Genomic DNA, 18,806 nt, shown 5'->3' on the forward strand with positions numbered 1-18,806 from the left:
TTGCCAGCCCAGAAAGTTAGTAAAGACATTGTTAAAATAGTCCAAGAATACAGTGGCTGAACCTTAAGTTTATCAAGTGTCGAAAATACTTTTTGTGCGCAAAACAAGCTAAAATAAAGACTTTATTCAACGTAGTGTAACAGCACAGCGCTTCTGTGTTGTACGTCAGAACGTAGGCTCACGACTGGCCAGCATCCCACACATGACCAGCGTTGGCCAATAGTGAGTCTACGCTCTGACGTACAACCCAGAAGATGGAAAAACTTGAGGGTAATTACAGATAGAATTTTCATTTTTGGGCGAACTAACCCTTTATGTTCCTCCTTGCATTCAGTACTTGGCCCATTATTGTTTGTGTGTTTCTGCTTCCAAATTGTCTCGCATCATTGCAGATTATCTTGAGTTTATTTTTTGTTAGTAAAAACACTTATTCTTGTAGACTCTGTCTTTGGACTAAAACATGACATTAATGCTATCTGTGTTGGTGTGTTTTTACATTAGAGTGTGCATGTCTTTTTTTAAAAAAAAGAAGCAGAATACATGCAGTGCTGTAAATTTTATCCGGTTGTTGGTGCAAAGGTATTCTAAAAATCAAAATAATTTGTCATAAGGAATTACAGTATAATTCTGGCCCACATATTGAAAAATACAATTTGCAATTCCTTTTGAAAATTTACTGGAAAAAAACTTTCATACACTGGTAATTCAGAGGTGTTTAATTTGTTAATAATTGCAAATAAAATATTAAAGGATATTTACATTAATGATTTTTTTCACTCTCCTGCAGCTCTAGCTTCCAGGTTGTATTGCTGCTAACATTATTTAAATTCTTCTTTATTGCAGGTGCAGTCAGGCAGAATCCCCATATTAGAAAAGATCAACACATTGCCGACCCTCATTGGAGACTTCTCTGCACATCAACACACTTCTCAACTCTTTACCTTTCAAGTTTGCTTTAACTTTCTCAATTTCTCTTTAAAGTTCTCTTTACCAACTGTGATTTATTTGTATTACTCTCATTGGACTAATTAAACATAACATTAATACAAGCTTTGATCGAGTGTTTTGAACTTTGGAGTAAAAAATTAGCGTTGAATGCTATTTATATTATTAATTTGTATTCTTGAATGTTTTCAACTGAATTTTACTTAAAATAAGTACAACTGAGTAGCTGTAATTGTTTTCTTAAATGTTTTCAACTGAATACTACTGTAATTATTAAATTGAACTCTGTTGCTGTAATTATATTTATTTTGATAAATGTTTTCAACTGAATACTACTGTTATTATTCAACTCTTGCTGTAATTATATTTATTTTTATGAATTGTTTTCAACTGAATACTGCTGTAATTAAGTACAACACTTTAGCTGTAATTATTTAAATGCTTGTCAAAATAAATAGTTTTGAGTCCATTTGTTGTTGAGTGTTTAATTTACCTGTGAGTTAAGGCTTTAAATACTGTCAGCTGCATGTGGGCCACATAAGGGCCGTTAGATTTTAACAGAACTCAACCATACTAAAGTTGCATACCAGGCCCACATATGGGCCACATGAATTTGTTGTATTTGGCTCATGCTTGGAGGAGTTATGGCAGTCCTTTGGTTCAGTTCTGGCAAAGGAGATGTGGGCCATATCTGGGCCGGCAAACACAAACTAATCTGGGCCACAGCTCAGCTGTTTATCTGGCCCACATCTGTGCCAAAGGTAATTTGCTGACTGGGTTGTTATTCTTCCCTATAGCCTAGGCTATATAGCGGCTGAATCGGAATACATTCACAGAAAATAGCTTCCGCGTAGAAAAATAAGGTGGATATATCAAAATAACGATGCTTTCACAATATGTTTTCAGAACAGTAAGGGACCAGGTACAGAGGGCGGGAATATGTGCGCCGTCTCTTCCTGAACCGCAGCCAATGAGTGATGAGAAGGAGGAGTTCGTGGATCAGGTGGCTGAAGTCATCAAAACCATCGGCGATTATCTCGATAGTGATACAAAATTTAACAAGTTAGTATCGAAAGGTCTTTTTGAAATGCGAGTGGATTACTGTATGTAGCCTATTATATAAGTTCATTTAAACAATATTATAATTAAAGTGAGATAGTTTAAGAAATAAAGTTGTGAGAAATGAGTCGCATAAGAAATGGCAATTTTGAAATCTAAGTCACAAATGAAAGTAGCAATTACAAGAAAAAAAAAATCTTGTAATGGAAGTGGGATATGGGCTTCAAGAATTATGAATTGTTATCAAGTATAGCCTGTGTGTTTAATTTTAGCATGGTTGATGGGTTTGCACGAGTGATGGACAGACAGAGTTTTCAGAGGCTTGGAGACAAAGTGTTTGCTGATGGCATCACCTGGGGGAAAATTGTTACTCTGATCTGTGTTGTTGGAAAAGCAATCGTAAAGGTATAGGCCTATGCAGTGCTTTCTTTACCTATACCATCATTTGTGTGTTTCAGTGCCCAAAGTGTTAAAGCTTTGTGACCAGATGTGTGGTTGCACTTTGATGCTTTTGTGCTTTTTTTTTTTTTTTTTTTTTTTTTTTTTTTGCTGCATATAGATTCTTGCTGATTATGTCTCAGGAATAGTGTCTTGGACACTGGATTACTTCAGGGATAACTTGCTATACTGGATCTGCAATAGAGGAGGATGGGTATGATTTGATTAACATGACAACACTTGTATTAACACAGGATTGATGAGACACATCTTTAATAGTCATTGATTAACTATTTTAAAAACCTTCAGATCAATAGTATCTCTTCCTTGGCTCGTTACTCCTTTGAGCAAGATTTGGGTTCCTCATCCAGGCCGATCTCCCTCTCCTCTGGAGTCCTCTTCATCAGCGGAGTACTGCTGGGTGGCCTCATCGTCTGGAGACTAAACAGAGTTGCCTGAGGAGGGTCAGTGGAGGAGTGATGAAGTAGAAGGGTTTACAAATGCACCTGAACACAAACATGGTTTGATGACCGAAAATAAGAGAAGAAAAGGCTATATTGCTATGCACAAAATGTGTAAAATATTATAGTGTATGAAAAGACAGGAATTACAGATGTTCTGCATGTGATATTTATTGTGCATCTCTCAGTCCGTGTCCGTGAGGAGGGATAAAAGAAAGATGAAGGATGAGGGGCCTTTTCTTACATTTAAGCACATCCAAAATGGGACAATCACCAGCAAGACTTGAAATATCATATTGTGCTAAGAGAATTGTTCACTGTAATTTTGATGGAGCTGTTATAAAACTCTACCTCATGCAACCGGTTTAACTCTATGCATTTTTATTGAAACAAACTTTTTTAATAAAACAACAAATTCTGATCTCACCTGGGCCTAATTGAAAAATGGTTTGGTTGTGGATCAGTGTGTAGATAATGCTTTAGAAATTAATTACTTTGTAATTAAACAAAATAACTATGTACTATAAATATGGTGTACAAAAATGATATTGTTATGTTTGAAATTTAATTTGTTTCAACTTTCTCAATAATGTAGATTAAGAAAGCCCAATGCCCTTGCCTCAAAGCCATGATGATACATGTAGAGAATTATTATTAAAAAATCTATTTTTGCTTATAAGCATGTGAAGGAAATTAACTTATTCTAAAAATAATGAAATAAACAAAACAGAAATAAAAATAGGTAAACACACTAATTATTCTGTAAATGTGTTCTTGGATCCCAGAGTAACATGAAGAAATCACAACATTAGAAGAATCACACAGGACACATGTTGAAAATTTTGGCATGAGCTTTTAACATTTTTATTGACTTTTTGATAACTTTTTCTTTTTAAATTGGATTTCTTTTTTCTAATAGTTTTTTTTCCCTATCTAATGGAGAAGATTTGATCAGGTAGGTTAGCATTCACGTTCAAACTTTCATACTTTTAGTAATATAACGATTTTTAAGTCTCAGTTTTCACAAACTCTGTTAAATTATTACAGTTTATTAATTTTTTTTCTTTATACATTTCAAAAATATAAAAGGTAAATAATAAACATTCCATTGAAATATATTTTATACAGTTCTTGATATTTTTTTTCCCTTTTTTGTATGACAATAAAATTGTATCCAGCATCAATCTTAATAGCATAGAACTCATCCATTTCTTTTAGGGACCTTCTCTTTCTCACTGGCCTCTCTTTCTAACTCTCTGCCTCTCTATCCCTGTTTCTTAACCAGGGGAGTTTGGGGAGGGGAGGGGGGGGGGGGTGTATGGTTAGGGTTGCGCTCAGCAGTAGACACAGCAGCTCCATTAGCTGTGATAGTGCAATGAATTCCCCCCCTTTAAACAAGCTACATAAAGTAATTAAAGTATAAAATGACAAAATACAAAAACAGGTAGTGCATATTGGGCCAAACCATAACAAATATACAGACACATGCAGTGAAAACTGAGTTCCTGCAGGGTGTTTTGTTGATACCTGCCCTCACAACTGCTGCATCTGTTCCGCTCTGAGTCTGTGGAAGCTCTTATGAATATTTACTACAGATACACAGACATCACATTTACAAATATCATCTTGAAAACGATATATAAACATATTAATATAGTCTTTCGAAATGGCTAGCATATAGCCAGAACTTACATTTGCTACGGCTACATTTTGACGAAAAAGGGAAGGGTGAGGAAACCTAGAAACAATATGTTCTTTCTTCCTCTCTAAGTGTCTCTGAGAGAGCAGTCGCAGAGTAGAGAGCCCAGGTGAAAGAGATGGTTACCTCATTCTGGCCATTCACAAATTATTCACAAGTTATGTCCTCATTGTATTCCATGCATGCATTATAATTCAACTTCAAACAATATGATAGAAAAACACAAGAACAAGGGATGCAAAAAAGCTTCTTCCTCAAAAATTGAGAAGGAGAGGGAACAGATGAGAGAGTGGGAGGGGATGCAAACAGGAAGTTGAGAAAGCGTGGAGACTGATTCTGGCTTTGTTCTGCTCCTCTCTGATATGTTTTGTATTTGGGTTTCAAGTAAAGGTATGTGACCTGTCAGCCATCTGGAGGGGTTGTGATCTCATTCACGCTAAGACAAACCCTCATGGGAAGCTTTTGCAGAGAGAGCGTCTTCAGTTGATGTGGCTGTTTACATACACATTCAGGGAACAGTTTCAGGCACACTGGGTTTCCTTTTCGGGATGAGATGAACATGTCCCCCCAATTCCTAATGACGACAATGAGAAAAAGGTGGACCTCCATCATTATTGCTCCAAAACACCATCCAATTTGACTTTATGAACGACCAGAGAGGTACACATTATCTTAACCAGTCAGCAAATGCTTGTGAGATGCAATTTAGAACTGAGTACCATATATAAAATAAGTTCTGGTTACTTATATATCCTACATACCCTCTGAGATGAGTATATGATTACATATAAATGTATATGCGAACTCGAAAAGTGCACGAGTGTCTTCCTGTACCCTGAAGCATGCAGGAAAGACGTTGCAGAAGACGTAAAACAGACCTTACATATTAACCGAGAAGGAAAGGGAATTCAGCGCACCACTAAAGAAAGCGCCATGGCTACTACAGCTGCACACGTCTGTCGCACCTTCAAGCTACTTGGGCCAGCTGCTAACGTTTGAAGTAACACTCTACACGGTCAGCAGATAACGCTGGCTCTTGTGGTGATGGAGCTGCATCTGTGTCGTTTTCCCTCCCTGGACACACAGCACCGGTAAACAGACACCAGCCAGCTGGCCTGAGCACATGGCATATGTGTGTGTGTTTGTGTGTGTGTGAGCTGCTAAGGTCTTGCTTAGGTGTTGCATAGGTAGTTACTAAACTAAGCTTACATCAGATTCTGAACGATGAATGCTGAAAGAACACAATCATGGGGTTTTAAGAAAACAAATGACGCTTAAAGTGACATAAAACAATGAAAACATACTCTAACACCTAACCAGACTTCAACAAGAACTTCCACTTTTGAAAAAAGGTGGTTCAGGTCTTGTTGCTGAAACAAAGAAGACAATAAAAGGTCTGAACAAACAGTCAAACAGTTGCTTACATGTGTAACCTATGATGTAAAAGAGATATTGGTGGAATCATGGCCTCCTCTCACGCAGGATAATGTTAATACTAATGCTAATATCAGAAATATGCCGCTAAGTTAATAAGAAAGTCCATTTTGGTGTGGCATGGCTGGTTTTAGTGGGTGATCGGCATATGTGATACTTTTTTGAAACTTTTGTATTAAAATCCAGAAAAAAATCAAATAAATGAGTGCAAAAAATCTTGCAAAACCTTGCAAAGCTCTGTACCACCCAAAATAATTCAGAGAATAAATGATAGAATGAAATGCTAATCAAAATGTCAACATCTTAAACAAAACCAAGACAACTTAAGAACTCCAAAGCCATGTTCAGCATGTTCTCCTGCTGAGCACCTTTGAGCTCAGACAGTGGCGCTACTCTCACATTATGGCTTCATGATTGGACAATAGTGCTTTGCGATGTAAGGTCTCAAGACACAGCACATAATGCTAATGTTCGCTAGATTGATATTGAGTGGCTCACTTTTGATGGATAAAGCTTTGATTTTACCCACAGCATGTGGATGAAATAAAAAGAACAAACATGGCAAAACAACTCAAAACTTTCCATCAGGACTCGACATAAAAAGAAAACTTCACCCACAGCCTTAAAATCCCCTTCCACCTTGCTCTTTAGACCCATAACCGTCAAAAGAAAAGAGCCCTGTAGGTGTCGAAGGTCTCCAGAGGAGCTTTCGTGCCACTGCTGGAGGCTGCCATGACTGAGGGAGATCGTGAAGGGCAGAGCAAAGAGCCAGGAGAGTTCAAGTAAAGGGTGAAACGTGGAGAAAGAGAAGGAAAGAAATGTCACTTGAAGCCATGGAGGGAGCAGTAGTAGTTGAAGGAGTTTGTCTCATCATTCAGCTAGACTCAGTGGGGTTTGTTTTTCTTTTATCCAACAAAACTGTGTGAATCTTGCAATCCTATATATTTTTACATTATTCTTTTTTATTCAAAAACAAAATATAGAGCCTCTCTTTTTTAAATATATTCTTTTTTTTCCTCTAAATTTAGTAGCATTTAGCATAAACTTTTATTGTTTCCATTTGATTTCGGTGTTTAGTGATTCCAAGCCCTCTAATTTGGGGTTCAGGGCTTGCAGAAGTCATGCAGTTTAGTCATGCTGGTAAACAAAGTGAGAAAAATGCATTTTTAATTTTCTCTTTTTTTCAGCTTTTGTCATAGTTCATCCAGTCCACTTAAAACCCCCTCTGTCCTTCATCAGGTGTCATGCACTTATGTTGTATTTTGTGTTCCCCACTTGAAGGTTAAGGACCTGCATTTATCATCCGTGACCCCATCCACTTGTCCAGAGTCACCCATATTGTACTGTGCAAACAGAGCGGCCCTGTCTTCGGTTTCCTCTTGCTCCTCTCAGCACGATCTCTACCATCTTTCTCTCTGTTTTGTTTTTTGATTTGTTTTTTTTTTGTTTTGTTTTTCTCATTCATGCCATGCAGTTCATCTACAGTGGAACAGAAATGCTGAGATGCAGAGAGCTGAACTAAGAGAGAGAGAAAAGAGAGAGGCTGACGCTCTTTTCTTCATAGTGGACAAAGTCACCTTTCCGTGGGCCCTGAGAAGGACACTCTGAACAAAATTTTCCAATTAGATGAATGGGGAAACTGTTCGTACGATGTAGGAATATGGCAGGCCGATGACACTGCTGTCTATTTTCATTTAAAGCACGTGCAAGATCTCCAAAAGTTAAAGGAGTGGAAAAAGTTTGGCTGATAAACTGTTCGATCGAAGTGCTTGATGAACTCGCCTGTGAATGTGTGGTTGAATTGCATAGCGTTGAAGAGCATGATGGGTATTTTTCCACACATTATTTGTATCTGAGACTGGATTGAGGGTTTTGTTGTCCACTTTCAGGTGCATTTGTCTTGGTGGAACGCCCCATAAAAATAGTTCTCGTTACTTTAAAATTGCATCCATTTCAACCAGGAAGGGTCTTGCCAGGACATACTACAGTTTGTATGCTGAATCCCACCCTTTTCCCAAGGCTGGAGATCCTTGTAGGAAGAAAATGTGTTTAACATCCTCCCAGGCCGTGATATCTTATGTTTATTGCACCTACGTTGGGCGTTAAAACTAGTAATGGAGAGATGAGCGTTACAATGTTTTCTTCAAGTGGGATTAGCTTGAACTCCTTTCATCTCTCGTTTTCTCTCTTTCGCCGTCTCTATTTCCTGCAGTGACCCTGGGGGTTGCCTCTGGACAGGTTTTGCAGTTGGGGAGCTCGGAAAAGGGGCAGTTCAGAAGCTCAGCACTGTAGGAAAGAAAGACAGAAAAAGAGGGGAATAGGAAAACGGAGGACAGGAATATCAGTATCACATCACACGTTGCATCGGCTCAATAAAAACGCACTAAAAGCTACAGATCGCTAGAGGCTATCGCAGATGATAGTCGTTTCAGACTGTGCAACTGTGAGAGCCAAAGCTAAAGAAGCCAAACACATAATTTTTATTTTTCTTTGTTTTGGAGTGATGTCCATAGAACATATTTTCATAAAGTCTCCTAAATACCAATTTAAAACAATTTAAATAAACAAAAAATCCAAGTGTACTCATAGCAAAGCCCATGTAACATGCGCTCAAAAACAAAATACACAAATGCAAGACTCTTGGAATCACACTCACAAAAACAAACACACACAAAGCTGAATAAAATTTCCAGTCGTTGAGGGCCACAAAAGCGTGGTTTTAATCTAGGTGAATCAAATCAACAGGATCAATTAACAATCATCGATTTTGTCAGCCCTCTAGGATGGACCAGAACAAAGCAAAAGCTCATTGTAGATCAGTGAACTCCTTCACACAAAGGGTGCGTCCCAAAACGACTCCCTATTCCCCATGAAGTGCCCTTTATTTTGATATTACCAAAAAGTGAAACTGGCATAGGGAATAGAGAGCGAGTGCACCGTTTGAGCACAGCGCCAAACATTAGAAGAGCGGGAAAACAAAGTGTCACACAATAAAAACAAAACACTAAGCACACAGTCAGGCACATGAGAACACAGTGTGACACACAGAACACCATATGTACATTCTTACACTGAGAAGCGTTCAGCTCCCTTCCTCCTCTCTTTGCCTTTTTTCTTTCTTCCTCAAACTGTCCTCCATTTCACGATGCCTTTCTTCATTTGTTGACAATCCATCCCAATACTCTGTTCCCCAAACACACAATCTGTCCTTCTGACCCTCATGCTTTCATATCCTGATTTTGGTTGCGTCCTGATTGCACATAGTTTTTTTTTTTTTTTTGTAATCCACTTATGGCAGATCGTGTTTGAAAAGTTCTTTTTTAAATTATTTTTTTAAACAAATCACTGATTATTTTTCCTCAGTTTCTCATAATGTCATCTGGGCTTTTTTGGTTGTTATTTGGAAGCAGTAAGAGTTTGTAGTTTGGAATAAATGAAAGTGAACGATGAAATGACAAAATAAAGGAAGAGAAGGACACTGTGGAAAAGGAAGACTTGCAATGAGTGTTGGGGTCAAAAATTTCATATTTACACAGATGCATGTGTACACGTGGTGTTCATAACTTATCATCTCTCTCTTTGTTTTGAATGACATCATTTTGGAAGCACTGGTATAGACAAACAAAAAGAGATTTACCTGAGTAGTGACAGGGGAGCGTAAGTCTGACAGAGACAGAGAGGATACTGGGTAATGTTGCTAAATCATTTGAACTCGACCTGCTCTCCCCGTTTCAAATGCCACATTTGAATCAAACAATAGTTTCTGTGCTGTTAACTCCACATGCAGTCTCTGTACAAGAGAATTATTTACATTGCCCTCCGTGATTGCATGCAGCCTCTGCTTACCAGGGTATTTGCTAACTAAGCTAACTTGTAGCAGGCCTGTCTCTTCCACATCATAACTTCAGGATTGAGATAAAGGGATGTAAGTGGAGCTGTTCCATCCACTCTGTCCACCCTGACACAGATAGACAACACACAGCAAAACCACAAAATGCACTAGGATGCTAAGTGCTAGCTGTCTTGTATATGTGGAAACATGCATTGCTGTTGTGACTTATTAGCATCTTCTCTGCTCTGATCAGTGTTATTGTCTAGTGATTTTAGTTGTCAACAAACAAGGGAGAACAGGAAATCCTTCAGGTCAGAGTCTGTTAAAAATGTCTAATGTATCTTTTCTTGACTCTTATATATAACAGGTAAACATTAAGGGCTAAAAATCTGTATTCTTAGCCTCTAAAGTGACCAAAGAGTGCTAATGATCTACAACACCGAATGCTACGTACGTCAGTTCATCCCTCGAAAAACCAGCAGAGGGGGCTAGAGCTGAGGTTAACACAACAGCAAGGGGAAACAGAACAACCAATTCCCTCATTAATAATGCAAAACTAAGATGATTAAACAAGATTGATGATGTCATGAGATGAGAATACAAACTAAAATGGAGTTGCACAGGAGCTGATACTGGTTCAGGGGCTCAGGTGTTCGTATGGGAATGTTTTTATAAAGGAAGAAGTGGATTTTCTGTTCTAGTCTTAGTTCACAGTTACTGCTTCTTTTTGCATATATCTGATAAGCACTGGGCTTTCAGAATAGTTCTCTGTGAAAAGATGAAAAACAATAAATCATAAAATGACCATTTGCAATGCTTTTGATGTCTAACAGAGAAAATGAAATTAAATCAAACGTACATAGTTAAAGCACATTCAAAACCCCATAGTCAATACAACAGTTGTAATGGTCTCTGCCACCCAATAGCATCTTGGCATGCAAAACTAAGCCCCCCCACCCCCCACCCACAGCAATCAAGTCAAAAATGACAGATTGGTAACAAAACAGCAATGTAAAAAAAAAAAATAGTTTGTACATTTGTTTCATGCAAATCATTAATATACATGTGCATATGAATATGAATATACACATCCATATGTACAAACAAACATATACATAAACCTCGTTGTTAAAATACATTTTCTTATCAAAACAGATATATAGACTTATAATTTCCTTATTGCTCGCAATAGAAATCCATGCATGTGGAAATTACAAAGTCAAACTTCAAAACTGTACATTTCATTAAGACCTGAACTATACAACCTCATAAAGAGCATAAAAACACAAAGGCAAAAAATTAAAAAATAAATAAAAAAAGAGAGATGAAGAGAGGAGGGACATGGAAGAGACATAAGAGATGAGAAATAAAACAGTGTTTTGGCTGGACCTGAATCACACAGGGATTTTAGTCTCCCTCTTTCTCTCCTTCTAAATATACCAGGTCATTCGTCTGAATTTAAGGTAACACATAATGCACACTTGCACTTGCTTGTTTTACAAGGCACCTTGTAACATACATTTTTAATAGACACCTTTTAAAAGAATTGTCTTTGCTGTGCAAAGACAAAACGCAGTTAATGCATATTTTCAAAATTGAGTTATAAGCAAAATCAGATCTCTTGTGATGGATGGGTTTGGCTCCACTATGAAAATAGTGTGGTGTAGTTAGTTACTGCATTTTGCCTTTGTACGGCTGGATGACCTGTTGGTTCAATAATAAAGAAAACACTTAACATCTACACTTAAAAGTCTAACTGAACACTCCAGTTACACAAGCACACATGTGGTGTCACATCCATCCAGCAGATGGTCCCTCGCTCACTGTCCTGAGACCTTCAATGTATATGAAGCATGTACATAAAGCAGGGCAGCGCACACATGCAGACGACTAATGATTGGTGTTTTACTCATTCAAGCACAGAGCCACACATTAGTTTGCTGCTGCCATGCAGATGCTCCATGTAATCAACAACCTCCGTGATTTTCTTCACTATAGCAGTGAACGTCTTTAACCAAGAAAGAAGAGAGGAGGGAAAGAGGAATGTAACAGGTAATGTGGCAGTAGCAAAAACACATGAAAACAAAAGAAAACTATATTGATTAATTCAAAAGAAGGGGTACATGAACTGTAAAAAAATACAAAATAAAAAATTAGATATGGTTATGTTGCAGGACTATAAAATAATCTAAAATAAATAAATAATGCTACTTTGCGTTCTGAAAAAAATGTATCACTTATACCCCAGGTTTTCTGTTGTTTCACATGGAGAGAAAGACAAGTAGAAGCTTTGAGAGCTGCCATTGCAGAGATATCTTCACCAGAGGTGTGTTTTGCATCTGTGCACTCAAAGATGCAGCAGATCGACACAAATCCCCCACACAGTGAAACATATGGCTCATGTATCTGCATTACAGAGTTCATTTTGTCATATTTTCTTTTTCTTCTCTTACTGACCGCTGTCAATCCAGCATCCATTCAATGTTCCCTCCTTTATATTGGAACGAAGGTCAGCATCCAAGAGACAGAGCAGGCAAAAAATATATATAAACAGAGAAAGAAAAGAAGAGGACCATAGAGAAAACAAACTGAACTGATTCAAATACTGCATTCAAATAATAGGAATAACAGTAATCAGAAAATGATTTATAATGAGGGAGGGTGATGCTAATGATGGTGATGATGAGGATGAAAAGGTCCAGCTAATTCTTGTCCTTAGTAGGGAAACTTTAAGGTTCACCACAGCCCCAGGATTTGTGAATATGCAGTGAGGAGTGCAGTTCAGCTTGATATGTCTTCATATTTATGAGGAAGTACCATAGGAAAGGATATATTTTAAAGGAAGTTCCTTCATGCACTAGTATACAAGTTGGACAGGGTCCCGAAGAAGTGCAGAAGGTTGCAGGCCCTTAATAGGATGGCTACTTCTTATTTATTTTTTTGCCATGTGTCCAGACCACTGCTCTTTTCGTTTCGTGGTACTTGGTGTTGAATATGTAGAGAGTCAAAATACAAAAACCAACACATTAATTGTAGATCTCCATGCAACAGCACGGATATCCTGCCCTCCCAAAATGTCAACTCAAAACCGCCCGCGCAACTCCAAACCCCAATCCCAATCGCAATGTCCAAATGCTTAGTACAAAAATAGCCTCTTTTTTTTTTTTTTTTTTTTGGTAATGATCAGTTCTCGGTCTCTCTGTTAAAGTTAATGGTTGTACATAGTAAAGTTTGAAGCGTTCATCGTCAGCTCCTCAGGGTCAGAGGTCATCATAATAGTTGATATTGCACAAGAATGGTTTAAGCATTTTTTTTTGTCCTTAATAAAGAGCATAATAATAATAACGGTGTGAATTATATTTTCAAATACTGAGTGACAACAAATGTTGCTGTAGGAAATACTCTGTATGAATACTTGAGGCCTAAGTGTTCTTGTGTTATAATCATAATACTCATGGCCTGAATCACCAAAAACTCCTTCATCACAATCAAATCAGCCAAAATGATCCAATCCAATAATTCTCTACTGCAGGGCTTACTTGTAAGTTCAAATCAGTCCAGCATACAGTGCCTTCATTTTCAAATCTTCATAGCAGTTAAAGGGAATCGGGAGTTTAGATATATTCTACTTGCCTAATGGACATCTTTTCTTGCATGCACTTGAACTACTTGCATGTTGTCTGTGACCTATGACCTTTATCATTCCAAGCTTTGATATGAAGTGAATTTTTCAAGGCCTATAATGGTGTATCAAAGCTGATCTCAGCGACTCGCACTCAATGAATAAGCCTGCTGGATCACAGTCTCTTTTTTTTTGTTTTTTACAACCAGCAATCAGGCAGGAACGTGTGGGAAAGCCAACTACAGTCATTCAGCTACAGGGAAAGATTTCCTACAGGGTACTCGTCGCTGCCTATGGACCAGTGAGGAGTTTTATCCTAATAATATTCAGTGCTTCTTTTTTGTTTTTTTATCTTCAATAATAAGGCATAATCCGCTGAACGTTACAGCATATAATTGTTTTTAGTTGCCTGTCTGAAATATTGCCTGAAGTATATGTGATGAAGTCGTTTTAGTACTTAAAGCTCTAAATCCCTAAATAAATGTATCCCATTCCCTTTGAGGCACGACATATTAAAAAGAGTGGTGTGTACCCCCACCCTGTCCAGTCAATGGAGGAGCGGAGGTGTGAGTACTTAGCGTCGTTATCATGATTATTAATACTATTGCGGTATGACGTGCGTGAGGGTCTTTTTTCTGTTTATTTCGTTGCCTTTCCCTAAGATGTGCTACAGAATGGAGGGTATGGGGGATCGGCAGCGCCGCAGAGGGCCAGGGGACTCGTAGGGTTCGTAGGGCTCGTAGGGTGAGTTGTTGATGGGGGTGATGGGGGTCAGGCGCAGGGGGGCCCCTGTCATCCCCGAAATATTATTCAGGCTGCGGGACTTCTCGTAGCCAGCAGCTACAAAAGCGAAAATCCAGAGGGGATGAATGGCCAATGGATAGATTACATAAATCAGAGAAAGATGAATGAATGGAATTATTATGGAAGCAAAAAATAGTTGGATTCATTCATGGTGAATGACAATTTTTTTATTTTTTTAAAGTTCAGAAATCAGGGGAAAGGAAGAGAAGGAGAAAAAAAAAATGGAAGGCAAAGAATGGCAAAATGAGATGGATGTAAATGACAGAAGCAGACAGACAGAAAGACAGACAGGGACAGACAGAGACAGAGACAAGGACAAAACAGGAAAATGAGAGTTATGAAATGTCATCAAGTCAAATTCTTTTTTGTTGTTGTTGTTATGGCACAGCAGTAATAAAAAAACTCCCTTTAGTCGCAGCCACATACAATTTTCAGGGAGAGATAAGAGCAGATGTGTAAAAGAGCAGGTGGATGAAGCACCTGATGGCTGACTCAGACCAATAGTGAGGTCATGAGTGTAGCATCCAGGTGTTTGACCCAGTCTCAGACGGAACACTCTGCGTTCTGATACTAGCACTGGAGTCCAACAGAGAGTAGCAGAGGAGCTCCGTCTAGTCAAAGCAGCCTCACTCAGCACTGTGGGCCAGGTGAAGCTTGTGCCTTTCAGACTAAATGTCTCTCCATTAATAGCAGCAGATTCGTCTTCCCTCTACGCATAAGTGTATTTCTGTGGATTAATAGTGACTTAAAACAGCTTCACGTGACCCGAAAGTGCCTGAAAGCTTTCCTTCCACATCCATTTCTGGCTTTGGACATTTTTTTCAGTCAGGCCAAACTTTCTTAAAGGGTTTGGATTTCCTTCTTTTCTTAAGTCCAGTGTTGTTGTAATTTGGTTACATATTCCCTTTTTAGGTCTCAGTGATCTTTGTAGGCTATAATAACTGACTCAATTGACAGATTTCAGGAGGAGTTCACTAAAAATGCTTTATGTTTATTTGCGTGTTGTCTGCATTGTTTTCGTTCGTAAAGGTACAATATGTAAGACTTTTGTAATAAAATATTCAGAAACCACTTGCACAGTGTGATATAATTCATGCAGTTGTGTACTTACATTATCCCAAAAGTTCCCAAGGATTTTTAAATCCAGAGAAATTCCAGTTTTAAATAATGGCTCGTCCCTTGACATTGTCGCCTATCAATGACGTAATGTCCGCGCTATCCTCAGTTTCCGCTTGTAGAAACCATAGACATAATACATAGAAGCCTCATTAGCGGCCGTTTCAATGGGCCGCTATATGTAGCCGCTATTGAGGGATATATCTATGTATTCATGTCTATGATACAATATCTTGCACGCCGCTGAATTGTGTCGTTCAGTCATCATGGTTCACGATTATTGATCGGCAAGTACAGAAAATCCCACAAAAAAAACATAAACGTAGATCAACTGAGGCAAGCAAGCTTTGGGACAAACGGAGAAATACAAAATGGATCAATATCGGCGTGGCGTTTCGTTTTCTGCGCAGCATTAACCCACCAAATCATTTGACAAATAGTCACATATTAGGAACAGGCTAATATAGCATTACATTTCATGTTCCTTGCAGCTAATTCATTATGATGACATAAAATAGTGTGATCAAACATACAGGTAATGCAAAAACTAATTTATTAGCTGATATAATGTATATGATTCGTAAATTCTGAAAAAATTACAGATTGTACCTTCATTTCACTTAAGAGATAATGACAGTGCAAACATGCCTGCAAAAATATGTGTTAAATGTCATTTTTATGACACAATCGGTAACACTTTAGTTTAGGGTACAATGCTTGCTATTAACTTGCTTATTAACATGTATATTACTAGAATATTGGCTGTTTATTAGTATTTATAAAGCCCAAACTAATGACTTGTTCTGCATGACCATATTCTACATCCCTTAATCCTTCAAATACCTAAACTTAACAACTACCTTACTGACTATTGATATGCAGTAATTAGGAGTTTATTGCAGCAAAAGGTGCTGTTAATAGTTAGTTAATATTGAGAATTGGACCCTAATCTAAAGTGTGACCACACAATCTTGCAGGTCAAAACCGAGTACTAGCTAGTGGATGATGCATCAGGATCACTTGAATCGGCTCTTTTAAACGCCATGTTTGTCGTTCCAAACATGCATTAATTTCAGTCTTCAATGTAAAACAAAATAAAATATTTTGAAAATCAGCTCTTTTTTGGACTCAAATCCAGGTTTTTTGGACCCCATTGACTTTCATTGTATGGGCAAAAAATATAACTTTAAAACTAAGGGTGCGTTCACACTTGTAGTTCGGTTTGCTTGGTTCATTTGGTCCAGTACCAAATGGTAGTAGTTCGAACCGCTTGTTTGGTGCGCACCAGGGTTCAGATGGTAGCGTTCACACTTATTCAAATGAACCGCACTAACAGAGCAATCGCACCAGGGTTCGTTTTAATCGAACCAAACATGCCAAGTGTGAACACACCCTAAATCTTCTTTTACGTTCCACAGAAGACAGAAAATCATTAATCTGATTAGTTTATCAAAAAAGTGTTAACTTATTTCTTGTTTGTTTCTATGCTTTGTATTGTTATTGTCATTTTTGTATTTTTACTTGTTTTTATTGTTTGTAGCGCTTTGGGTATGAGAAAAGCGCATTATAAATAAAACATACTATTATTATTATTATTGAGGTCTAGAACAGCATGAGGATGAGTAAATGATGACAGAATTTCTCATTTTGGGGCAAACTAAAAACTTTTTTCAAAACTGTCTGTTTGATTGTGTAAGGGGGAGATCTGGACTCACATATTGTTGTTTTTTCGCAAAAGCCATCACAAATTGATATGGAAGGAAGAGCTGGCCCATTACATAGTAGACAACCCCCTCCTGACACAGGAGAACTTCCCACACGGACACAAACACAGTGAGTTAGAAGTCTTAAAGGGTTAGTTCGCCCAAAAATGAAAATTCTGTCAGTAATTACTCTCCCTCATGTTGTTCCAACCCGTAAGACTTTCGTTCTTCTATGGAACACAAATTAACATATTTTTTGATGAAATCTGAGAGCTGTCTCATTCCTTCATAGGCTGCTAGGTATTGATATCTGCCAGCCCAGAAAAGTTAGTAAAGACATCGTTAAAATAGTCAAAAGGAATACAGTGGCTCAACCTTAAGTTCATCAAGCGACAAGAATACTTTTTGTGCACAAAACCCCCAACAATAACGACTTTATTCAACTATTAATTTTCTTCTGTGTGGGCCTCTGAGTGAGTTCACATAGTGTAACAGCGCAGCGCTTCTGGGTTGTACGTCAGAATGTAGGCTCACTATTGGCCAGCATCATACGCATCACACACATGACCAGCGTCGGCCAATAGTGAGCCTACGTTCTGACGTACAACACAGAAGCGCTGCGCTGTTACACTACGTGAACTCACTCAGAGGCCCACACAGAAGAAAATTAATAGTTGAATAAAGTCGTTATTGTTGGGTATTAGTAGTATTAAGTATTAAGTATTCTTGTCGCTTTTCTGGGATGGCAGATATCGATTACCTAGCAGCTAGGGTGACCACCCGTCCCGCGTAGCGCGTGCGCGCACAGCGTTTGAAGCCCAATTCACGCGTCACGCAAATTGAGACCGTGTCACGCATAAATGCATAATCATAATCATAATCTATGCTTGCTCAAAAAAAAGTTGGTCGCTCTATATACTCGAGCCCCAAGCAGACAAACGAACATTACTTGACATTTCAGCACGCTATTGTTGCCACACCCACCCCTCAGTTGAACTGCTGACTAGGTTGTTGTCAACTTTTTCGTTGTTGTCATGACAGCGCATACCAGACACACTGGGAAGGAAGGAACTTTTAGATGCGCGCTTTCCAATTCGAAAAATTCGAGAAAGAGACTGTCTGAGAGCCAACGCCATCATCAATTAAAAAGAGAAGGTGTAAGTACAAGAAACAAGAATGGGGAAATTAATATTTGTGGCTTAAAAAGGTGTTGAGGGGGATACCGAGAGGGCTTTTTGTGACCTTTGCAAAACGTCCTTCTCAATCGGACATGGAGGGAGGGGAATACGAGGTCAATCGTTCAATTTTTTTTAAATACTTTTTTTTTAACTGTTCCTGTGGTGTTGAGCAACTACAATTCCGTTAATCCTATAAATTTATATTAAAATTTATTAATTTATTTAAAGTAAATAAATTGTAATGAAAAATAAATAAAATTAAATAGTAAATCTTAAGTGGAAGTACATCTGTCAATTCATTGAATGTTCAAAATATTATGAGTCTTTATTTAGAAAAAAATACATTGGTTGGCCTATTCATGAGCATACATCAAAAGTTACACGTTTAGGAGAATAGGGCATTATTAATACTATGCAAGGTGGTATGTGCTAGAAATGGGTAAACCACTATCAGTGAGTCTGCCAGTGGGGCACCGCCGCACCAGACAGTGTCCCACATTGTCCCTCAAAAACAT

General features: G+C 38.1%; 1 protein-coding gene across 7 annotated transcripts in view; it reads right to left on the bottom strand.

Moving 5' to 3' along the window:
• Positions 1 to 3,738: 3,738 nt before the first annotated feature.
• The window catches only part of kcnc3a (potassium voltage-gated channel, Shaw-related subfamily, member 3a), a gene marked incomplete at its 5' end in the record, with an annotated part of 80,609 nt that continues 65,541 nt past the window's right edge, over positions 3,739 to 18,806 (bottom strand). For 3 of the 7 annotated variants that reach the window (XM_081392515.1, XM_081392512.1, XM_081392514.1), the window contains one exon: positions 7,004 to 8,322. In XM_081392515.1, coding sequence (XP_081248641.1) covers positions 8,309 to 8,322 — 14 coding nt within the window. In that variant the 3' untranslated portion in view covers positions 7,004 to 8,308. Of the gene's footprint in view, positions 5,177 to 7,003; positions 8,323 to 14,019; positions 14,331 to 18,806 lie in introns of those variants that run through there. The other 4 variants (XM_081392510.1, XM_081392513.1, XM_081392511.1 and 1 more) reach the window with 3 other exon arrangements.

Source organism: Scardinius erythrophthalmus (assembly GCF_964197995.2).
Source record: "Scardinius erythrophthalmus genome assembly, chromosome: 1".
Lineage (NCBI taxonomy): Eukaryota > Metazoa > Chordata > Actinopteri > Cypriniformes > Leuciscidae > Scardinius > Scardinius erythrophthalmus.